The following is a 24,091-nucleotide window of genomic DNA, read 5'->3' as shown; positions in this document are numbered from 1 at the left end:
GGTGTTTCTCTGCCATTCGGTATTCCTCAGGCGAGAATTCTTTGTTCAGTTCTGAGCCCCATTTTTTAATGGGGTTATTTGACTTTCTGGAGTCCACCTTCTTGAGTTCTTTATATATATTGGATATTAGTCCCTTATCTGATTTAGGATAGGTGAAGATCCTTTCCCAATCTGTTGGTGGTTTTTTTGTCTTATTGATGGTGTCTTAATTCTAGGTTTTTTGTTATTCCAGATGAATTTGCAAATTTCCCTTTCTAATTCGTTGAAGAATTGAGTTGGAATTTTGATGGGGACTGCCTTGAATCTGTAGATTACTTTTGGCAGGATAGCCATTTTTACTATATTAATCCTGCCAATCCATGAGCATGGGAGATCTTTCCATCTTTTGAGATCTTCTTCAATTTCTTTCTTCAGAGACTTGAAGTTCTTTTTATATATATTTTTTATTTTCTCATGTCTTTTTATTTATTTATTTTTATTAGATATTTTCATAATATATACATTTCAAATGCTATCCCAAAAGTTTCCTATGTCCTCCTGCCACCCTGCTCCCCTACTCACCCACTCCCGCTTCTTGGCCCTGACATTCCCCTGTACTAGGGCATATAAAGTGTGCAATACCAAGGGGCTGCTCTTCTCAGTGATGGCCGGCTAGGCCGTCTTCTGCTACATATGCAGCTGGGGGTACTGGTTGGTTCATATTGTTGTTCCACCTATAGGGTTGTAGACCCCTTCTGCTCCTTGGGTACTTTCTCTAGCTTCTCCACTGTGGGCCCTGTATTCCATCTTATAGATAACTGTGAGCATCCACTTCTGTATTTGCCAGGCACTGGCATAGCCTCATATGAGACAGCTATAACAGGGTCCCTTCAGCAAAATCTTTCTGGCATATGCAATAGTGTCTGGGTTTGGTGGCTGATTATGGGATGGATCCCCGTGTGGGGTAGTCTCTGGATAGTCTATCCTTTCGTCTTAGCTCCAAACTTTGCCTCTGTAACTCTTTTCATGGGTATTTTGTTCTCTGTGCTAAGGAGGAATGAAGTATCCACCCATTGGTCTTCCCTCTTCTTGATTGTCTTTTGTTTTGCAAATTGTATCTTGGGTGTTCTATGTTTCTGGGCTAATATCCACTTATCAGTGAGTGCATATCTAATGACTTCTTTTGTGACTGGGTTACCTCACTAAGGATGATATCCTCCAGATACATCCACTTTTCCAAGAATTTCATAAATCCATTGGTTTTAGTAGCTGAGTAGTACTCCATTGTGTAAATGTACAACATTTTCTGTATCCATTCTTCTGTTGAGGGACATCTGGATTCTTTCCAGCTTCTGGCTACTATAAATAAGTCTGCTATGAACTGTTGAGAGGTCTCTTTGTAGCCATCATGATGAAAATACAAGAGCCCAGTATCTCCACACTTCAAGCTCAGAAGTTGTGTAGCTTCTGTAGTCCACACTCTCACCTGTGCAGACTAGTCTCTGAGGGATTTGGGACCCAAGATGGCTCCCCCAGCTGCTCCAGCAGAGCCCTGCCAGATGGGGCAGACACCTCTCCTCTGGCAGGGAAGGTGCCCGAATGTCTGGAGCCCGAAATGGGGTCTGTCCCAGAAGCTGTGTTGCTTCTGCCTGTTCCAGAATGCACCCCCCAAGTCTCTGGTGCATTCTGGAGGGTCCCCCCACCTCCTATTTCCTGAAGTTGCCTGTTTCCATTCTTTCTGCTAGCCCTCAGGGCTTTAGTCATTTTCCCTCACTCAATACATGATCAGGTTCCCTCTCCCCATCACTGCCCCACCCTGGCCACTTTCTCTCCTAGGTCCTTCCCTCCCTCTCCATTTGTGATTGCTTTTTTCTCTCTCTCAAGTCGGACCGTGGCATCCTCACTTGGGCACCAGCTCACTGATGTTTTTTTGAGTTCTGTAGACTGTGTCTTGGGTATTCTGTACTTGTTCTTTTTTTTTTTTTGATAATATCCACTAATTAGAGAGTATATACCATGCACATCTGAAGATCTTTTTATTTTCTTTATTTTTTATTTTTTTGTTGCATGACCCCAGCTAGTTCTGAGGCTGAGGCAGGTCTATTTTTTCCCAAACCACTTTTATACCATTTTAATTACATGCAAGTAATAAGGGCAAGCAGTACAATAAACACAAATAGTCAAGGAACAAGCAAGGCAATAAGGAAAGTCCCCCGTGATCACTGTTTCTAAGGGCTTGTCAGGATGACCAAGATATCTGAGGCTACTTCCTTGTCCAAGCCCAAAATCAGATATTTGCCTGAAGCTTACTTCCTTTATTTCACCCTAAAGTTAGATTCCTGCCTAAATTTACTTCCCTGTTCTAGCCTAAGGTTAGATGAACTTACTTCCTTGTCATAGCCTAATGTCAGATTCTTGCCTGAAGCCCATTATCTTGTCCTTGGCCAAAGTTAGATTCCTACCACGTGGGCCCCAAAGCTCTCCACACTATTGTGGGCAGCACAGTTCCTTATGCAAATACATCCGAAGATCTTAATGTCCTCTACATGAAAACAATAAATAAGAGAAAGTCAGGAAGAAAATGGGAGGTGGAAAGATCTTCTGTTTCATGGCTAAGTAGAATATTGTGAACGTATCTGTATCATTCAAGAGAGTTGATGGATTATATACAACACCCATCAAGTAACCAGTGACAACAATCACAGAAATGGGAAAAAGAATCTTAAATTTTATATGAAAACACATGAATTTCCTGGTGACTACAGTGTAATTTTCACAACTCATAAAGAAAACTACTTCTTCAAAGGAAAACAGAAGTCACTGGTGTCATGTATCTTGATATATCACAGAGAGGTGGAAGACAATGGAAAACTCACAACCAAACAAATTTGTATCTAAGAATGTTATAAAGAGCTGGAGAGATGGCTCATCAGTTAAGAACACACACTGCTCTTTCAGAAGGCCTGAGTTAAGTTCCCAGCACTCATGTCAGGAGGCTCACTTATGGCTTTAACTTCTGTTCCAGTAGATTCAATGTCCTAATCCGGCTGCTGCTGACCATTCACTCACCCATGCATATATATACTCACACACAGGGTACATCTATACACCTATATAATTAGAAAATAAATTTTAAAAAGAGAATGTTATGGCCAACATGAAATCTATTGGCTACAGTTAAAAAACAGCTGTGCAGTGATTCAAATTACCTATCAGCTCTATCTAATTCTAAAAGCACCTAGTGGAATTATAGACTATACAGAGTGGACTTTTCAGGTTGATAAAGCACAACAGAAAGGATCAATGAATTTTTCAAACTAAATGTTTGACACAAATGATGACAGGAAACTGAGAGTCATGCATGCCTGTTGAAAAATTATGGGTCATAAAGAGACACATTTAGTTGAAATTAATTTCATTGGCTGGAGTTAAAATTACAAAGGCATATATAGAGTATAGGCGTGGTCATCATTATTCAGGCATGTATAAAGGTTTGCATATGTGTGATGCACTCACATAAGTACATATGCTTATATGAACACATGCACATATAGGTCCATAGGAATCATGTTCCAATGCACTTCTTTTTTTTATTAGATATTTTCTTTATTGACATTTCAAATGTTATCCTCTTTCCTAGTTTCCCCTCCGAAAATCCCCTATCCCCTCCCCCTTTCCCCTGCTTCCCAACCCACCCACTCCCATTCCTGGCCCTGGCATTTCCCATATACTGGGGCATAGAACCTTCACAGGACCTAGGGCCTTTCCTCCCATCCTAGGCCATCCTCTGCTACATACAGCTAGAGCCACAAGTTCCACTGTGTGTTTTCTTTTATTGGTGGTTTAGTCCCAAGGAGCTCTGGGGATTCTGGTTAGGTCATAGTAATGTTCCTCCTAAGGGGATGCAAACCTTTTCAACTCCTGGGTACTTTTTCTAGCTCCTTCATTGGGGACCCTGTGCTCCATCCAATGGATGAGTGTGAGCATCCACTTCTGTATTTGCTAGGCACTGGAAGATCCTCTCAGGAAACAGCTATATCAGGCTTCTGTCAACAAGCTCTTGTTGGTATCTGCTACAGTGTTTGGGTTTGGCGGTTGTTTATAGAATGGATCCCCAAGTTGGGCAGTCTCTGGATGGTTGTTTCTTCAGTCTCTGCTCCACACTTTGTCTCTGTAACTCCTTCCATGGTTATTTTGTTCCCCCTTCTAAAAAGGATTCTGAGCTTCTGGGCTAATATCCACATCAGTGAGTGCATATAATGTGTGTTCTTTTGTGATTGGGTTACCTCACTCAGGATGATATCCTCTAGATACATCCATTTGTCTAAGAATTTCATAAATTCATTGTTTTTAATAGCTGAGTAGTACTCCATTGTGTAAATGTACCAAATTTTCTATATCCATTCCTCTGTTGAGGGACATCTGGGTTCTTTCCAGCTTCTGGCTATTATAAAGAAGGTTGCTGTGAACATAGTGGAGCATGTGTCCTTATTACATGTTGGAGCATCTTTTGGGTATATGCCCAGGTCCACTGCACTTATATTCTACCTTATTCACTGAGGAAAGGTCTTTCAGTTAAGACCTCAGCTCACTGATCTGGCCAGTCTTGCTATGTGGATTCTTCTGGAGATCTCAGTCTCTACCTTTGGAGTCTAAAACAAGCAGACCACCATGCCCACTTGGCATCTGTATAGACTCTGAGGATGCAAATTCTAGTTCTCATACTTGTATGGTAAGTGCTTTTTGCCCCAGGAACTATCTCCTCACTAAACACACACCTTTTCTATACTATAAATATAGCACAATCTTCCAGTTCTTTTTTTTTTACTTTTTTGATCAGTTATTAATTTTTTGAATATAGTATCTAGACCCCTTAGGACATATTTTTTCAAATTCATAAAATTTCTCCAGTGAAGTACAATTTTATAGAATAAGATCAATCATAAATGTAGAAGTAAATTTTCTACTCTCTATATTTGAAAGAGTTCAAACAAGCGAATAAAGTTAAGTTTAATACCATATACACTCAACATAAAACTTAAACAGATAAGCATATGAAAATTTTGTTATTAGTCTTTGTTCTTTTGACATTAAGGTTTAAAAGTCTCATGCTAAAGCACCAGGTCTAAAAGAACTCTAGGTGAGGGGCTAGAAAGATGGCTCAGAAGTTAAGGGCACTGGTTGTTCTCCTATAGAACCTGGGTTCAATTCTATGCCCAGAACTCACATGGCAGCTCACAACTGTCTACAACTCCAGTTCCAGGGGCTCTGACTCTCACATATTAAGAAAAGATAAGAAATCAATTGTAAAAAATCCTACATGAAGCCCTGTCTTAATAAAAAGCATTATTAGTCAATTCCTACTACCTGGATATTATATACTCAGGCATGCTATGGCTATTTTGCTCATGTGGTAAGGAATTTGCTTAGGCGGGGTCAGTGTGTAGTGTTAGATTAGCAGTGGCATCCTCTTGCAAAAAAGGTACATTTAAAGTTTGAAGATGAAGAAATAAATTTGGAAATAAGTTTCCTATTGTTCAACAGAACATAAGGGCAGACAGTTGGGTATCCTGATGATAAAACTCCACCAATCAGATCCAATACTGGGTTGCTCTTGGGTTGGTAAAGTGAAAAGAAGGTGACAAAGGTATTTGAACAATAGAAAAACACGAAAAAAGCCACAAGCAGAAGGATGCTGTGGGTGGCTCTCTTTTCAGAAGATGCATGGAGAGAGACACTGAAACTGTGGACATGCCGTGTACTCCTATTGTGTCTGAAGAGGAGGCTCACCATGTAGAGGCTGGACCATATCATGAGAAACACAAACAGGACATCTCTAATTATTAGTGCAGTTACAAGTGACTTGGTGGTGTGGTGGCGAACCTGGCTACTTCGGCAGTATATCTGGGAATACCTTGAATCCACAAAAGTGAAGTTGATTTTTCCCTTTATGTTTTCAACCATGGGAAAATAGAGAAATGTGTTGATGATCCACATGATGAGGAATAAGGGAAAAATGCATGACTCAAGCTTGGATTTAAGCCATGCCCACTTGGAATGTTTAGAACTGAGAGTGATGGCTTGAAATACACTCAGTAGCAAGATAGTACAGAGGGAAAGGCCCCTAGTAGCACTGTATGCATACAAAACTGCCTTACATGCAACATCATGGAAAAGGATCCTGACTGCAAAGGATCTCATGACATCTGGCATCAGCTTGAACATGATGCTCAAAACATTGACAAGCATTAGATGCGTGAAGATAATATCTATGGGCTTCTTCTGATGAGGCTGAACTAAAAAGATGTACATGTGTAGTATGAAGAGGAGCAAGTTTCCCATGAGTGCAATGAAAACTTGTGACAGGAGGAAGAATCCAGAAATTAGGTTTCTTAGATACATTATCTTAATGAAGTCTTCATTGTTCTGCTAGGATAAGGCAAACTAAGCAAATATACATGCATGATGTTGTGATGTTAAAAATCAATGGGCTAGGTGGATGAATATAATGATTGACAAATAAGCACCAGGAGACTGTAGCGAAATGTACACTATGGATTAGCGGGGACCCTTCCAGGAACTGGATTCCATTATTTCTGAGAGCCTAAGGGTAGAAAAGTCAGGGTTAAGGAACTCATATTGAACCCTGCCCCACACCCAGCACTTTAGAGCTAGAACCAGGATACATTTTAATCATATGATTAAATAGGCATTGTAAAGAACTTAAAAGCTAAACATTGAGAAGACAATCCATTTTAAAAAAATGGTACAGATTTCTTTTTCTTTTATGGTGACCTTTTTCAATTGGTAATTTTATTTATTTACATTTCAAATGGTATCCCCATTCCCAGTTTCCCCTCCACAAGCCGCCTATCCCCTCCTCTCTCTCCTTGCCTCTATGACGGTGATCCCCTCCTGCCTCAGCAGCCTAGCTTTCTCCTATCCTGGGTCATCAAGCCTCCACTGGACCAAGGGGCTCCCCTCCCAGTGATGCCAGATAAGGCAATACTCTGCTACATATCCAGCTGGAGCCATAGGTACCTGCTCTGTACTCTTTAGTTGGTGGTTTAGTCCCTGGGAGCTCTGGGGGGCCTGGCTGGTTGTCACTGTGCTTCCTATGAGTTTGCAAACCCCTTCAGCTCCTATGGTCCTTGCCCTAACTTTGCCATTGGGGTCCCTATGCTCAGTCCAGTGTTTGGCTGTGTATTGGTCAGGAACTGGCAAATCCTCTCAGGAGTCAGCTGTATCGGGCTCCTGTCAGCAAGCACTTCTTGGCATCTGCAATAGTGTCTGGGTTTGGTGTCTGCATGTGGGATGGATCACCAATTGGGGCAGTCTCTAGATGCCCTTTCCCTCAGTCTCTGCTCCACTCTTTGTCCCTATATTTCCTTTAGACAGAAGCAATTCTGGGTTGAAAATTTTGGAGTTGGGTGGGTGGCCCCATCCCTCACCCCAGGGCCCATGGCTAACTTCTGTATACGGTTTCTTCAGATCCCTTCCCCTTTTTGGGGTATTTCAGCTAATGTCATCCCTATGGTGTCCTGGGAAGCTCATGCTTCCCTGGCATCTGGGACTTTCTCTTTGCTACCCCCAGTTTCCCATTCTTCATTGCAACACTCCTCTGTTTAATTTCCTGACCTCTGTACATCTCCTCCATCGCCTCTCATATCTGATTCTTCCGTTCCCTTTCCCCTCCCCTTTTCTCTTCCTTCCAAGTCCCTTCCATCCTCTAGTTCCCTTGATTGTTTTGTTCTCCCTTCTAAGTAGGACTGAAGCATCCACACTTTGGTCTTCCTTCCTCTTGAGCTAAATGTGATCCATGAGTTGTATTGTGGGTATCCCATGGTGTTTGTCTGATATCCACTTATCAGTGAGCACATACCATGTGTGTTCTTGTTTTAGGATGAAATGTACTATAGTTATCTGTTAAATCAGTTTGGGCCATAACTTCTCTTATTTTCACTCTGTCTTTGTTTAATTTCTGTTTCCATTATCTGTCCATTGATGAGAATGGTGTGTTGAAGTCTCCCACTATTAATGTATGAGGTGCAATGTGTGCTTTGAGCTTTAGTAAAGTTTCTTTTATGAATATGGGTACCCTTGCATTTGGTGCATAGATGTTTAGAATTAAGAGTTCATCTTGGTAGATTTTTCCTTTGATGAGTATGAAGTGTCCTTTTTTTGGTTGATAACTTTAGGTTGAAAGTTGATTTCATTTGATATTAGAATGGCAACTCCAGCTTGTTTCTTGGGACCATTTGCTTGGAAAATTGTTTTCCAGCATATTACTCTGAGGTAGTGTCTGTCTTTGTCCCTGAGGTAGGTTTCCTGTATGGAGCAAAATGCTGGGTACTGTTTATGTATCCAGTCTGTTAGTCTATGTCTTTTTATTGGGGAATTGAATCCATTGATGTTAAGAGATATTAAGGGCTGGGCTCTGGTGGCACACACCTTTAATTCCAGCACTTGGGAGGCAGAGGCAGGCAGATTTCTGAGTTCCAGGCCAGCCAGGGCTACACAGAGAAACCCTGTCTCAAAAAACCAAGAGAGAAAGAGAGAGAGAGAGAGAGAGAGAGAGAGAGAGAGAGAGAGAGAGAGAGAGAGAGAGAATGAATATTAAGGAATAGTGATTGTGGCTTCCTGTTATTTTTGATGTTTTATTATGTTTGTGTGGCTATCTTATTTTGGGTTATTTATTTATTTATTTATTTATTTATTTATTTATGTTTTTTCGAGACAAAGTTTTTCTGTGTAGCCCTGGCTGTCCTGGTACTCACTCTGTAGACCAGGCTGGCCTCGAACTCAGAAGTCTGCCTGCCTCTACCTCCCAAGTGCTGGGATTAAAGGCGTGCGCCACCACACCAGGCTCTTTTTTGGGTTTATTTTAAGAAGGTTTTTTTTTTTTTCTTTTTCTAGAGTGTAGTTTCCCTCCTTGTGTTGGAGTTTTCCATCTATTCCTATCCTTTGTATGGCTGGATTTGTGGAAAGATATTGTATAAATTTGGTTTTGTCATGGAATATCTTGTTTTTTCCACCTATGGTAATTGAGACTTTTGCTGGGTATAGTAGTCTGGGATGTCATCTCTGTTCTCTTAGGGTCTGTATGATATCTGCCCAGGGTCTTCTAGCTTTCACAGTCTCTGGTGAGAAGTCTGGTGTAATTCTGATAGCTCTGCTTTTATATGTTACATGACCTTTTTCTGTTACTGAATTTAATATTCTTTCTTTATTTTGTGCATTTGGTGTTTTGACTATTATGTGATGGGAGAAATTTCTTTTCTGGTCCAGTCTATTTGAAGTTCTGTAGGCTTCTTATGTTCATGGGCCTCTGTCTCTGTCTCTGTCTCTGTCTCTGTCTCTGTCTCTGTCTCTCTCTCTCTCTCTTTTAGGTTAGGGAAGTTTTCTTCTATAATTTTGTTGAAGATATTTACTGGACCTTTAAGTTGGGAATCTTCATTCTCTTCTATACCTATTATCCTTAGGTTTGGTCTCATTGTGTCCTGAATTTCCTGGATGTTTTGGTCTAGGAGCTTTTCGCTTTTTGCATTTTCTTTGACTGTTGTTTCAATGTTTTCTATGGTATCTTCTGCACCTGATATTCTCTCTTCTATATCTTATATTCTGTTGGTGATAGTTGTATCTATTGCTCCCGATCTCTTTCCTAGGTTTTCTATCTCCAGTGTTGTATCCCTTTGTAATTTCTTTATTGTTTCTATTTCCATTTTTAGATCTTAGATAGTTTTGTTCATTTCCTTCATCTATTTGATTGTGTTTTCCTGTAATTCTTTAAGGAATTTTTGTGTTTCCTCTTTAAGGGCTTCTACCTGTTTTGTTGATCTGTGTTCTCCTGCATTTCTTTAAGGGATTTATTTATGTCTTTCTCAAAGTTCTCTATCACCATCATGAGATACTATTTTACACCAGAGTCTTGCTTTTCTGGTGTGTTGGGGTATCCAGGGTTCACTGTGGTGGGAGAACTGGGTTCTGATGATGCCAAGTAGCCTTGGTTTCTGTTGCTTACATTCTTGCCCTTGCCTCTTGTGATCTGTTTATCTCTGGTGTTAGCTGGTCTTACTGTCTTTGACTGTGGCTCGTCTCTTCTGTAAACCTGTGTGTTGGCACTCCTGAGAGACCAGTTCTCTTCAGGAGGAATTTGTGTATGGAGATCTATGGCACAGGGTCAGCTCCAGGGTGCAGACAAAAATCAGAAGGTTCTTATCCCTGACTGTCCCTTTGTTCCTGTCTCCTGATGGCTTTGGGTGGGTCCCTCTTGGGCCAGGAAGTTGAGCAAATTTGGTGGTCTTACCTGTGCTCACAGGTGTGTTGGCACTTCTGGGAGACCAGCTTTCTCCCAGTTGTATTTGGGTCTAAGAGAGTCATGTCACAGGGCCAGTTCCAGGTACAGACGGAAAATCAAAAGGATCCTGCCCACTAATATAGATTTCTTTAAAACTGAAAGAAAATATCTTAGAAAACCTTTTAAAAAATGTTCAACATCATTAGTCACCAGGGAAATGCAAATTAAAACTACTTTGAGATTTCAACTTAGCCCAGTTAGAATGGTCAAGATAAATAAAATAAATGTTAACATAGGCTGGGGATGATGCAGGGAGAGGGTGGAAAGGAGAACTGGTAGACTCACTATAGAAATCAGTGTGGCAGTTCCTCAGGGAGCTGAGAATAAATCTACCACAAGACCAAGCTATTCCCCTCTTGGGTATATACCCAAAGGACTCTAATATTTATCACAGAGACACTTGCTCATCCGTGTTCAGTGCTACTCTGTTTGTAATAGCCAGAATTTGGGAACAGACTAGAGGCCCATCACCTGGTGTGAATATATATATATATATATATATATATATATATGTATATATATAAAATTCATGAAGTCTGCAGGTGAATGGAGGGTCTGCAAGCAATCATCCTGAATGAAGTAACTCTGTCCCAGAGAGATAAACGCTGCATGATCTCTCCATGTGGATGCAGGCTTTGCTATTGCCCTTGTACTCCCTCTCTAAACAAATATATTCTTAGTTCACATTTATATAGAACATTATAGCACAGAACACGCATGTGAGTAGCTCTAACCTTGGTTGGAACTCTAGTACAGAACTATGTTAGGATAAGGGTCATTTCAACCATTACCTATCTAACCTATCCACGCACAGACTTTTATCTCCCTGCCAGTAACTTTACTTTCTGAGCCAAATGTAAGTGTTTGGAACAATGAGGTCCCCACAACTTGTAAAGGTTACTGAAACTAAGATGGTAAAACTATACCTAACAATCCAACTGTATAAAACAAAATCTTAACCAAAGAAATTTCTGGACGAACCAGTATTCATGCCATGATAGAGAAACTGGGTCTGATCAGGAATTGAAGTGTCTTGCCAAGTAATGGCATACATTAGATGCCAACATGCAAGGGTGGTATTTGTTTTGCCTTTATGAGATATCATTTTGGCATTCTCAAGCATAGTATCAATGAAACTGGTACACGTTGAGGAGATACAGACATGAAATTTTGCATTGATCCTGAAGGGTCCTGAGAGATAAAAACAATGAGATGTTGTTAGAGAGTGACACCTCTTTGCACACAAAAGCAGCACTGCTGACTCTATGGCTGTGGGCCATACAGCAGCTCAGTGACTCTGTTCCAAGTTAGCTGAGCTTTGTGCTGGTGCCAATCAAGGCCAGCCAGCATTCCAGTGCAACCTTAACCACACAGGCTCAGTTACATGCTCACCATATGCAGGGTGAAATCTAAACCCTTAAGCAGTTCCTTATTCCAAGTCTGGCTTTTCAGATCAAGATCCTAGATCTGGTCGTGTGACCAAACAGGGACCAGGATTGACCCAAATATGTTGAAGCCCCTGGCCACAAGACAGACAAGGTAAGTTCTTTGTACAAACTATGTCACATCCATGAGACCCAGGCCCACTGTCACTCAGCTATGAATGGGGAGGGAACTAATCCACCCAGAGTACTTTCAGTAAAAGTTTAGAAAGCTGGAAATGTCCTTGGCCTCTTCTATGCACAGATTTCAGCACAAGCCAATATACACAACCCATACCCAGAAAAACAGATGGGAGACTGGACTTGCTGTAGGGATGTGCCTTGGGTCTGGATGCATCATAACTGCAAATGTCAAAGCAGCATGGGCTGTGGAGACAAAGCCAGAGGCTGTGTCTCTGTACATCCCCTGAATAAACAGACTAAGACATAACTGTAACCTTCCCTACCATTCACGGCCTGGGATTGCAGAGTCAAAGAAACATGAGACCTTTGCCTTTCAGCTGGGTGCAGTTCTAATGAAAGGATTGCCAAGAAAGAGGCCACATGGAGACAAGGCTCTCTACTTCCACTGTCCCCGGACCTGACTGGGGCCATAGGTGATGCACAATTGTTCTATTTCAGGTTAAGATGATCTGGCTGTAAATCACTGCATCTGCTGCTGGTGTTCTCCCTTCCCACCCGACACACTGCAGTAGGAAACATAAACTCAGCTGAAGACAGCAAACTGGACAGACATGATTACAATAAAAGAGGCAAAATTGGTGGAGAAAATGAGAGTTAAAAACCTAAGAGAAAAACATCCACCCCAACAGTGTGCAAACACACACACACACACACACACACACACACACACACACACACACACACACAGAGAGAGAGAGAGAGAGAGAGAGAGAGAGAGAGAGAGAGAGAGACTCAAGCACACTCACACACACCTGCACACGTGTATGAGAAAACATTCACTGCCATCGCAACTTCAAATAGAACAGTGTATCACCAGGATCAAGGAAAAGAGGAGTTGAAATTTACTAAAATTTACCATTACTAAATTTACCATTCCAGAGTCCCAGTGGACAGATGATCCATGACCTTGTGTAGGGTCCAAATTGACGAAAGAAGTAAGCAGACCATTTCAAACCCCAGATGAGAAAGCTTGCAGAGTGGGTGAAAGGCTCAGAAACCTGAGAGGGTAATTACAGACACAAAGGAGAACGTTGGCAAGGAAATTAGAACTCTGGGAGCAAACAGAAATTCTGCAGATGACAGAGCCCCTCAATCAGTTATGAAGCATAGCTGAAAACTGAAGCAGATTAGACCAAGCCAAGGAATTTGTAGGCTGGAGGATGACATCAAGATGAGGTATATGTTAAGAAAGGAAAGAGCATGTCCAGATCTGTGGGATACACTCGACCAAACCAAGGTGAGGTAGATCAAGGTGAGAGAAATTCTATAGGCACTGACAAGTTAACCAACAGAACTAGAGCTGATGCTTCCCAAAGCTATAGAAGAAATGATAGTCCAAACACACTGTGAATAGACATGACCAGAGAGGAGCCACACAAAGACATATCATAGTCAAGATATGTAAAAAACATGTACCCCAGAACCAGTCTTACATGTTATAACTGTAGATTTCTGACCCTCCCTCCAAGACATCCCTGAGAGAATGACATCAGCTGGTAGATCAGCAACCACAAAAGCTAGGAGAGCTCAAAATGAGAGATTCATAGCTGTGTTAGTAACTGGCCTTTCAACCCAGCTGCTGTGCCCAGCACAGTACTCTTCCATTTGGTGGTAATGCCAGTGCCCATCAAGACAAGCACAGATCAACACAGTCTGCAAAGCTAAGGTGGCAGCTCAGAACTTAGTTGTAACATTCCTGACCACACTGGAAAGAGGACGTGCTTTGAGAGGGAAGACTGGAGAAAGAAGCTTGAAAGTCGTCAGCACAGTGTGAGACTGTGCACTGCCCTGGACAGGGGAAACAGTATCTGCAATCAAATGTAGATGGCAGAGGGCCAATGCAAATACTTGTGAAAAGATAAGAAGATGGGGTTCTACACCACTACATCTAGAACTCATGCTAGAACACATACTAAGATAAAGAATAGAAAATGGTAAATGTTTGTGAATGTAAAGAGATGTAGAGAAAATAAAAATGAGGGAATATATTTGATAGGAGACAGGAGACAAAATATCTGATAAGATCCTGGTCTGCACAAGGAGGCTGGGAGATGGACATTGACAGGGTCTTCATACCTTTCTGTCAGTCTCAGGCTAGGGTGTTGTGGCATCCTCATTGAATGTGACTCCATCCCACAGACAGATGTGCTGGGAAGGCTTCCTAAACACACCCATAGCTAAACTGCCCACAGAATGTATCCTTCCAATTGATTTGCTCTCCCTCCCCTCCATGTTACCTGAGGCATTGATGGCCTTGTTTTAGTGCATCCTTTTGGGGCACTAAGAGGAATAATATATCAGTCTTCCACCTTTAAAATGAGTCTCCTGGTGAACTTATTAATCAGACTAAGCCAGGTCCCTTTGAGGACGTACCTTTCCCCAAGTTGAGCTACACCAGAGAGTCCACTCTGGGAACTGGAAAGTCATTAAAAGTTAGTTGTTCTGTAGTGGTGGATGTCATCACAGCCATTCAAGCAGACTGAGCACTGAACAGGACTCCAGAGAACACACTCTCTGTTGCATAGGAAACCATCATGTCTCCTACTCCCACAATGTGCTTTGAACTTTTCTGTACTCCACAGAGGCCATGATGCCAGATGGTGAATTTTACTTTTGCCCACCATACAGGGACTAGTCATTGCTATAAGACACTTTGTTTCATCTACTCTTATTTGAAATTTCTTCCTAAGATAATAAGGTACTTATCTATTTTTGTGTTAAGTATTTCTGATACTCACTTGCTGCAACATGAAATTATACATACCCCACATGGCAAGTAAGTTTGTGTACACTAATGTGTACTTATGTCAATGTAACACCTTCTTTCTTCATGTAGCAACCACTGTGAACATTTCATATAGCTTTTACTTTCAGATTTAATGACTCAAATTTGGAATTAAAAGCAAAAACTGGCCAGGCATTAAGGCACACTTGGAAGGCTGAAATGACTGTATGTTCATGAGTTCTGTGCCAGCCTGGTCTTCACAGTGAGTTTCCTGACAGGCAGAGTTACATAGCCTGATGCTCTAGCAAGCAATCAAGCAAACAAATAAATATATAGATTAGAATATACAATTGAGAATTCAGAGACTTTTATTCTAAGTGGATGTAAGTTAAGGTCTCTCTAAAAATATCCTTTTTTGGTGGTAAGAACTTATATTTTCTTATATTGGAAATTTTATTTATTTAAATTACAAATGTTAACCCCTTTCCTGGTTTCCCCTCCAGAATACCCCTATCTAATTCCTCCTACCTTGCTTCTATGAGGGTGCTCCCCCACCCACCCACCCACTGCTGCCTCCATGTCCTGGCATTCCCCTACACTGGGATATCAAGTCTTCATAGGACCAAGGGCATCTCCTCCCATTGACGCCTGACAAAGTCATCCTCTGCTACATGTTTGGCTGGAGCCATAGGTTGTTCCACTTGCACTCTTTGGTTGGTGGTTTAGTACCTGGGATCTCGGGGTGTGGGGGGGAAGAGGTTTGTGGTTATTTGATATTATTATTCTTCCTATGGAATTGAAATCCCCTTCAGCTCTTCAGTTATTTCTCTAAATCCTCCATTGTGGGTTCCATGCTCAGTTCAGTGGTTGACTGGGAACATCTGCCTTCATATTTGTCAGGCTCTGACAGAGTCTCTCAGCAGACAGCTATATCAGGCTCCTGTCAGAAAGAACTTTTTGGCATACACAATAATATCTGGGTTTGCTGTCTGTACATGGGATGGATCACCAGGTGGGGCAGTCTCTGGATGGCCTTTCCTTCAATCTCTGCTCCACACTTTGTCTCCATATTTCCTCCAGTGAGTTTTTTGTTCCCCCTTCTAGAAGGACTGAAGCATCCACACTTTGGTCTTCCTTCTTCTTGAGCTTCATGTGGTCTGTGATTTGTATCTTGGGTATTCTGACCTTTTGAGCTAATATCCACCTATCAGTAAGTGCATATCATGTGTGTTCTTTTGTGACTGGGTTACCTCACTCAAGATAATATTTTCTAGCTCCATCCATTTGCCTAACAATTTCATGAAGTCATTGATTTAATAGTTGAGTAGTGTTCCATTGTGTAAATGTACCCCATTTTCTGTATCCATTCCTCTGTTGAGGGACATCTGGTTTTTTTCCAGCTTCAGGCTGTAATTCTTCAAGGGCTTCAACCTGTTTACCTGTGTTGTCCTGTATTTCTTTCTTTTTTTTTGATTTTTAATATTTTTATTACATATTTTCCTCAATTACATTTCCAATGCTATCCCAAAAGTCCCCCATAGCGCCCCCCACTTCCCTACCCACCCATTCCCATTCTTTTGGTTCTGGCATTCCCCTATATTGGGGCATATAAAGTTTGCAAGTCCAATGGGCCTCTCTTTCCATTGATGGCCGACTAGGCCATCTTTCGATACATATGCAGCTAGAGACAAGAGCTCCGGGGTTCTGGTTAGTACATCATGTTGTTCCAACAATAGGGTTGCAGATCCCTTTAGCTCCTTGGGTACTTTCTCTAGCTTCTCCATTGGGAGCCCTGTGATACATCCAATAGCTGACTGTGAACATCCACTCCTGTGTTTGCTAGGCCCCGGCATCGTCTCACAAGAGACAGCTATATTTGGGTCCTTTCAGCAAAATCTTGCTAGTGTATGCAATGGTGTCAGCGTTTAGAAGCTGATTATGGGATGGATCCCTGTATACGGCAGTCTCTAAATGGTCCATCCTTTCATCACAGCTACGAACTTTGTCTCTGTAACTCCTTCCCTGGGTGTTTTGTTCCCAATTCTAAGAAGGTGCACAGTGTCCACACTTTGGTCTTCATTCTTCTTGAGTTTCATGCGTTTATCAAATTGTATCTTATATCTTGGGTATCCTAAGTTTTGGGCTAATATCCACTTATCAATGAATACATATTGTGTGAGTTCTTTTGTGATTGTGTTACTTCACTCAAGATGATGCCCTCCAGGTCCATCCATTTGGCTAGGAATTTCATAAATTCATTCTTTTTAATAGCTGAGTAGTACTCCATTGTGTAAATGTACCATAATTTCTGTATCCATTCCTCTGTTGAGGGACATCTGGGTTCTTTCCAGCTTCTGGCTATTATAAATAGGGCTGCTATGAACATAGTGGAGCATGTGTCCTTTTTACCGGTTGGGACATCTTCTGGATATATGCCCAGGAGAGGTATTGCTGGATCCTCCGGTAGTACTATGTCCAATTTTCTGAGGAACCGCCAGACTGATTTCCAGAGTGGTTGTACAAGCTTGCAATCCCACCAACAATGGAGGAGTGTTCCTCTTTCTCCACATCCTCGCCAGCATCTGCTGTCACCTGAATTTTTGATCTTAGCCATTCTGACTGGTGTGAGGTGGAATCTCAGGGTTGTTTTGATTTGCATTTCCCTGATGATTAAGGATGTTGAACATTTTTTCAGGTGTTTCTCTGCCATTCGGTATTCCTCAGGTGAGAATTCTTTGTTCAGTTCTGAGCCCCATTTTTTAATGGGGTTATTTGACTTTCTGGAGTCCACCTTCTTGAGTTCTTTATATATATTGGATATTAGTCCCTTATCTGATTTAGGATAGGTGAAGATCCTTTCCCAATCTGTTGGTGGTTTTTTTGTCTTATTGATGGTGTCTTTAGCCTTGCAGAAGCTTTGTAGTTTCATGAGGTCCCACTTGTCAATTCTCGATCTTACAGCACAAGCCATTACTGTTCTATTCAGGAATTTTTCCCCTGTGCCCATATCTTCAAGGCTTTTCCGCACTTTCTCCTCTATAAGTTTCAGTGTCTCTGGTTTTATGTGAAGTTCCTTGATCCACTTAGACTAGATAGGAATGGATCGATTCGCATTCTTCTACATGTTAACAACCAGTTGTGCCAGCACCATTTGTTGAAAATGCTGTCTTTCTTCCACTGGATGTTTTTAGCTCCCTTGTCGAAGATCAAGTGACCATAGGTGTGTGGGTTCATTTCTGGGTCTTCAATTCTATTCCATTGGTCTATTTGTCTGTCACTATACCAGTACCATGCAGTTTTTATCACAATTGCTCTGTAGTAGAGCTTTAGGTCCGGCATGGTGATTCCACCAGAGGTTCTTTTATCCTTGAGAAGAGTTTTTGCTATCCTAGGTTTTTTGTTATTCCAGATGAATTTGCAGATTGCACTTTCTAATTCGTTGAAGAATTGATTTGGAATTTTGATGGGGATTGCATTGAATCTGTAGATTGCTTTTGGCAAGATAGCCATTTTTACAATGTTGATCCTGCCAATCCATGAGCATGGGAGATCTTTCCATCTTCTGAGATCTTCTATAATTTCTTTCTTCAGAGACTTGAAGTTTTTATTATACAGATCTTTCACTTCCTTAGTTAGAGTCACGCCAAGATATTTTATATTATTTGTGACTATTGAGAAGGGTGTTGTTTCCCTAATTTCTTTCTCAGCCTGTTTATTCTTTGTGTAGAGAAAGGCCATTGATTTGTTTGAGTTAATTTTATATCCAGCTACTTCACCGAAGCTGTTTATCAGGCTTAGGAGTTCTCTGGTGGAATTTTTAGGGTCACTTATATATACTGTCATATCATCTGCAAAAAGTGATATTTTGACTTCATCTTTTCCAATTTGTATCCCTTTGATCTCCTTTTGTTGTCGAATTGCTCTGGCTAGGACTTCAAGTACAATGTTGAATAGGTATGGAGAAAGTGGACAGCCTTGTCTAGTCCCTGATTTTAGAGGGATTGCTTCAAGCTTCTGACCATTACTTTGATGTTGGCTACTGGTTTGCTGTAGATTGCTTTTTATCATGTTTAGGTATGGGCCTTGAATTCCTGATCTTTCCAAGACTTTTATCATGAATGGGTGTTGGATCTTGTCAAATGCTTTTTCTGCATCTAACGAGATGACCATGTGGTTTTTGTCTTTGACCTGTATTTCTTTATGGGAGTTATTTATGTCCTTCTTAAAGTCCTCTATCATCATCTTGAGATGTGCTTTTCAATTCAAGTCATGCTTTTCTGGTGATTTGGGGTATCCAGGACTTCCTGTATTGGCAGAAGTGACTTCTGATGACGCAATTAGGTTTGGTTTCCATTGCTTATGTTTCTGGTCTTGCCTCTCGCCATCTGCTTATTTCTTTCTTTTTTTTTTTTATATTTTTATTACATATTTTCCTCAATTACATTTCCAATACTATCCCAAAAGTCCCCCATAGCGCCCCCCACTTCCCTACCCACCCATTCCCATTCTTTTGGCCCTGGCATTCCCCTATATTGGGGCATATAAAGTTTGCAAGTCCAATGGGCCTCTCTTTCCATTGATGGCCGACTAGGCCATCTTTCGATACATATGCAGCTAGAGACAAGAGCTCCAGGGTTCTGGTTAGTACATCATGTTGTTCCAACAATAGGGTTGCAGATCCCTTTAGCTCCTTGGGTACTTTCTCTAGCTTCTCCATTGGGAGCCCTGTGATACATCCAATAGCTGACTGTGAACATCCACTCCTGTGTTTGCTAGGCCCCGGCATCGTCTCACAAGAGACAGCTATATTTGGGTCCTTTCAGCAAAATCTTGCTAGTGTATGCAATGGTGTCAGCGTTTAGAAGCTGATTATGGGACGGATCCCTGGATACAGCAGTCTCTAAATGGTCCATCCTTTCATCACAGCTACGAACTTTGTCTCTGTAACTCCTTCCCTGGGTGTTTTGTTCCCAATTCTAAGAAGGTGCACAGTGTCCACACTTTGGTCTTCATTCTTCTTGAGTTTCATGCGTTTATCAAATTGTATCTTATATCTTGGGTATCCTAAGTTTTGGGCTAATATCCACTTATCAATGAATATATATTGTGTGAGTTCTTTTGTGATTGTGTTACTTCACTCAAGATGATGCCCTCCAGGTCCATCCATTTGGCTAGGAATTTCATAAATTCATTCTTTTTAATAGCTGAGTAGTACTCCATTGTGCAAATGTACCATAATTTCTGTATCCATTCCTCTGTTGAGGGACATCTGGGTTCTTTCCAGCTTCTGGCTATTATAAATAGGGCTGCTATGAACATAGTGGAGCATGTGTCCTTTTTACCGGTTGGGACATCTTCTGGATATATGCCCAGGAGAGGTATTGCTGGATCCTCCGGTAGTACTATGTCCAATTTTCTGAGGAACCGCCAGACTGATTTCCAGAGTGGTTGTACAAGCTTGCAATCCCACCAACAATGGAGGAGTGTTCCTCTTTCTCCACATCCTCGCCAGCATCTGCTGTCACCTGAATTTTTGATCTTAGCCATTCTGACTGGTGTGAGGTGGAATCTCAGGGTTGTTTTGATTTACATTTCCCTGATGATTAAGGATGTTGAACATTTTTTCAGGTGTTTCTCTGCCATTCGGTATTCCTCAGGTGAGAATTCTTTGTTCAGTTCTGAGCCCCATTTTTTAATGGGGTTATTTGACTTTCTGGAGTCCACCTTCTTGAGTTCTTTATATATATTGGATATTAGTCCCTTATCTGATTTAGGATAGGTGAAGATCCTTTCCCAATCTGTTGGTGGTTTTTTTGTCTTATTGATGGTGTCTTTAGCCTTGCAGAAGCTTTGTAGTTTCATGAGGTCCCACTTGTCAATTCTCGATCTTACAGCACAAGCCATTACTGTTCTATTCAGGAATTTTTCCCCTGTGCCCATATCTTCAAGGCTTTTCCCCACTTTCTCCTCTATAAGTTTCAGTGTCTCTGGTTTTATGTGAAGTTCCTTGATCCACTTAGACTAGATAGGAATGGATCGATTCGCATTCTTCTACATTTTAACAACCAGTTGTGCCAGCACCATTTGTTGAAAATGCTGTCTTTCTTCCACTGGATGTTTTTAGCTCCCTTGTCGAAGATCAAGTGACCATAGGTGTGTGGGTTCATTTCTGGGTCTTCAATTCTATTCCATTGGTCTATTTGTCTGTCACTATACCAGTACCATGCAGTTTTTATCACAATTGCTCTGTAGTAGAGCTTTAGGTCCGGCATGGTGATTCCACCAGAGGTTCTTTTATCCTTGAGAAGAGTTTTTGCTATCCTAGGTTTTTTGTTATTCCAGATGAATTTGCAGATTGCACTTTCTAATTCGTTGAAGAATTGATTTGGAATTTTGATGGGGATTGCATTGAATCTGTAGATTGCTTTTGGCAAGATAGCCATTTTTACAATGTTGATCCTGCCAATCCATGAGCATGGGAGATCTTTCCATCTTCTGAGATCTTCTATAATTTCTTTCTTCAGAGACTTGAAGTTTTTATTATACAGATCTTTCACTTCCTTAGTTAGAGTCACGCCAAGATATTTTATATTATTTGTGACTATTGAGAAGGGTGTTGTTTCCCTAATTTCTTTCTCAGCCTGTTTATTCTTTGTGTAGAGAAAGGCCATTGATTTGTTTGAGTTAATTTTATATCCAGCTACTTCACCGAAGCTGTTTATCAGGCTTAGGAGTTCTCTGGTGGAATTTTTAGGGTCACTTATATATACTATCATATCATCTGCAAAAAGTGATATTTTGACTTCCTCTTTTCCAATTTGTATCCCTTTGATCTCCTTTTGTTGTCGAATTGCTCTGGCTAGGACTTCAAGTACAATGTTGAATAGGTATGGAGAAAGTGGACAGCCTTGTCTAGTCCCTGATTTTAGAGGGATTGCTTCAAGCTTCCCACCATTTACTTTGATGTTGGCTACTGGTTTGCTGTAGATTGCTTTTATCATGTTTAGGTATGGGCCTTGAATTCCTGATCTTTCCAAGACTTTTATCATGAATGGGTGTTGGATCTTGTCAAATGCTTTTTCCGCATCTAAGGAGATGACCATGTGGTTTTTGTCTTTGAGTTTGTTTATATACTGGATTACGTTGATGGATTTCCGTATATTGAACCATCCCTGCATCCCTGGGATGAAACCTACTTGGTCAGGATGGATGATTGTTTTGATGTGTTCTTGGATTCGGTTAGCAAGAACTTTATTGAGGATTTTTGCATCAATATTCATAAGGGATATTGGTCTGAAGTTTTCTATCTTTGTTGGGTCTTTTTGTGGTTTAGGTATCAGAGTAATTGTGGCTTCATAGAATGAGTTGGGTAGAGTACCTTCTGTTTCTATTTTGTGGAATAGTTTGTGAAGAACTGGGATTAGATCTTTTTTGAAGGACTGATAGAACTCTGCACTAAACCCATCTGGTCCTGGGCTTTTTTTAGTTGGGAGACTATTAATGACTGCTTCTATTTCTTTGGGGGATATAGGGCTGTTTAGATCATTAACCTGACCTTGATTCAACTTTGGTACCTGGTATCTGTCTAGGAACTTCTCCATTTCATCCAGGTTCTCCAGTTTTGTTGAGTATAGCCTTTGGTAGAAGGATCTGATGGTGTTTTGGATGTCTTCAGGATCTGTTGTTATGTCTCCTTTTTCATTTCTGATTTTGTTAATTAGGATGCCTCCCTGTGCCCTCTAGTGAGTCTGGCTAAGGGTTTATCTATCTTGTTGATTTTCTCAAAGAACCAGCTCCTTGATTGGTTGATTCTTTGAATAGTTTTTCTTGTTTCCACTTGGTTGATTTCACCCCTGAGTTTGATTATTTCCTGCCGTCTACTCCTCTTGGGTGAATTTGCTTCCTTTTGTTCTAGTGCTTTTAGGTGTGTTGTCAAGCTGCTAATGTGTGCTCTCTCTAGTTTCCTTTTGGAGGCACTCAGAGCTATGAGTTTTCCTCTTAGAAATGCTTTCATTGCGTCCCATAAGTTTGGGTATGTTGTGGCTTCATTTTCATTGAACTCTAAAAAGTCCTTAATTTCTTTCTTTATTCCTTCCTTGACCAAGGTATCATTGAGAAGAGTGTTGTTCAGTTTCCACGTGAAGGTTGGCTTTCTATTATTTATTTTGTTATTGAAGATCAGCCTTAGGCCATGGTGATCTGATAGGATGCATGGGACAATTTCAATATTTTTATATCTGTTGAGGCCTGCTTTGTGACCAATTATGTGGTCAATTTTGGAGAAGGTACCATGAGGTGCTGAGAAGAAGGTATATCCTTTTGTTTTAGGATAGAATGTTCTGTAGATATCTGCCAGATCCATTTGATTCATAATTTCTCTTAGTTTCACTGTGTCCCTGTTTAGTTTCTGTTTCCATGATCTGTCCATTGGTGAAAGTGGTGTGTTGAAGTCTCCCACTATTATTGTATGAGGTGCAATGTGTGCTTTGAGCTTTACTAAAGTTTCTTTAATGAATGTGGCTGCCTTTGTATTTGGAGCATAGATATTCAGGATTGATAGTTCCTCTTGGAGGATTTTACCTTTGATGAGTATGAAGTGTCCCTCCCTGTCTTTTTTAATGACTTTGGGTTGGAAGTCAATCTTATCAGATATTAGAATGGCTACTCCTGCTTGTTTCTTCATGCCATTTGCTTGGAAAATTGTTTTCCAGCCTTTCATTCTGAGGTAGTGTCTATCCTTTTCTCTGAGATGAGTTTCCTGTAAGCAGCAAAATGTTGGGTCTTGTTTGTGTAGCCAGTTTGTTAGTCTATGTCTTTTTATCGGGGAGTTGAGTCCATTGATATTAAGAGATATTAAGGAAAAGTAATTGTTGTTTCCTGTTATTTTTGTTGTTAAAGTTGGCATTTTGTTCTTGTGGCTATCTTCTTTTAGGTTTGTTGAGGGATTACCTTCTTGTTGTTTCTAGGGCGTGGTTCCTGTCCTTGTATTGGTTTTTTTCTGTTATTATCCTTTGAAGGGCTGGATTCGTGGAGAGATAATGTGTGAATTTGGTTTTGTCGTGGAATACTTTGGTTTCTCCATCTATGTTAATTGAGAGTTTGGCTGGGTATAGTAGCCTGGGCTGGAATTTGTGTTCTTTTAGTGTCTGTATAACATCCGTCCAGGATCTTCTGGCTTTCATAGTCTCTGGTGAAAAATCTGGTGTAATTCTGATAGGCTTGCCTTTATATGTTACTTGGCCTTTTTCTCTTACTGCTTTTAGTATTCTATCTTTATTTAGAGCATTTGTTGCTCTGATTATTATGTGTCGGGAGGTATTTCTTTTCTGGTCCAGTCTATTTGGAGTTCTGTAGGCTTCTTGTATGTTCATGGGCATCTCTTTCTTTAGATTTGGGAAGTTTTCT

The 24,091-nt window shown here is 40.9% G+C and overlaps 1 protein-coding gene across 1 annotated transcript; it reads right to left on the bottom strand.

Annotated features, from left to right (window-relative positions):
* Positions 1 to 5,315: 5,315 nt before the first annotated feature.
* Positions 5,316 to 10,852, bottom strand: LOC110297301 (vomeronasal type-1 receptor 4-like). Its single transcript, XM_021166058.2, has 2 exons — positions 10,286 to 10,852; positions 5,316 to 6,583 (listed from the first exon to the last, which is right to left on the bottom strand). Exon 2 carries the CDS (start codon positions 6,379 to 6,381, stop codon positions 5,434 to 5,436), a length of 948 nt encoding a protein of 315 aa, XP_021021717.2. The 5' UTR covers positions 6,382 to 6,583; positions 10,286 to 10,852; the 3' UTR covers positions 5,316 to 5,433.
* Between the last annotated feature and the right edge of the window lie 13,239 nt (positions 10,853 to 24,091).

The sequence above is a fragment of the Mus caroli genome, unplaced genomic scaffold (genome assembly GCF_978045245.1).
Source record: "Mus caroli unplaced genomic scaffold, Mus_caroli_1 scaffold_8, whole genome shotgun sequence".
Taxonomy (NCBI): domain Eukaryota; kingdom Metazoa; phylum Chordata; class Mammalia; order Rodentia; family Muridae; genus Mus; species Mus caroli.
The sequence above is the reverse complement of the archived record's forward strand: the minus strand, read 5'-3'. Positions and strand labels throughout refer to the sequence as shown.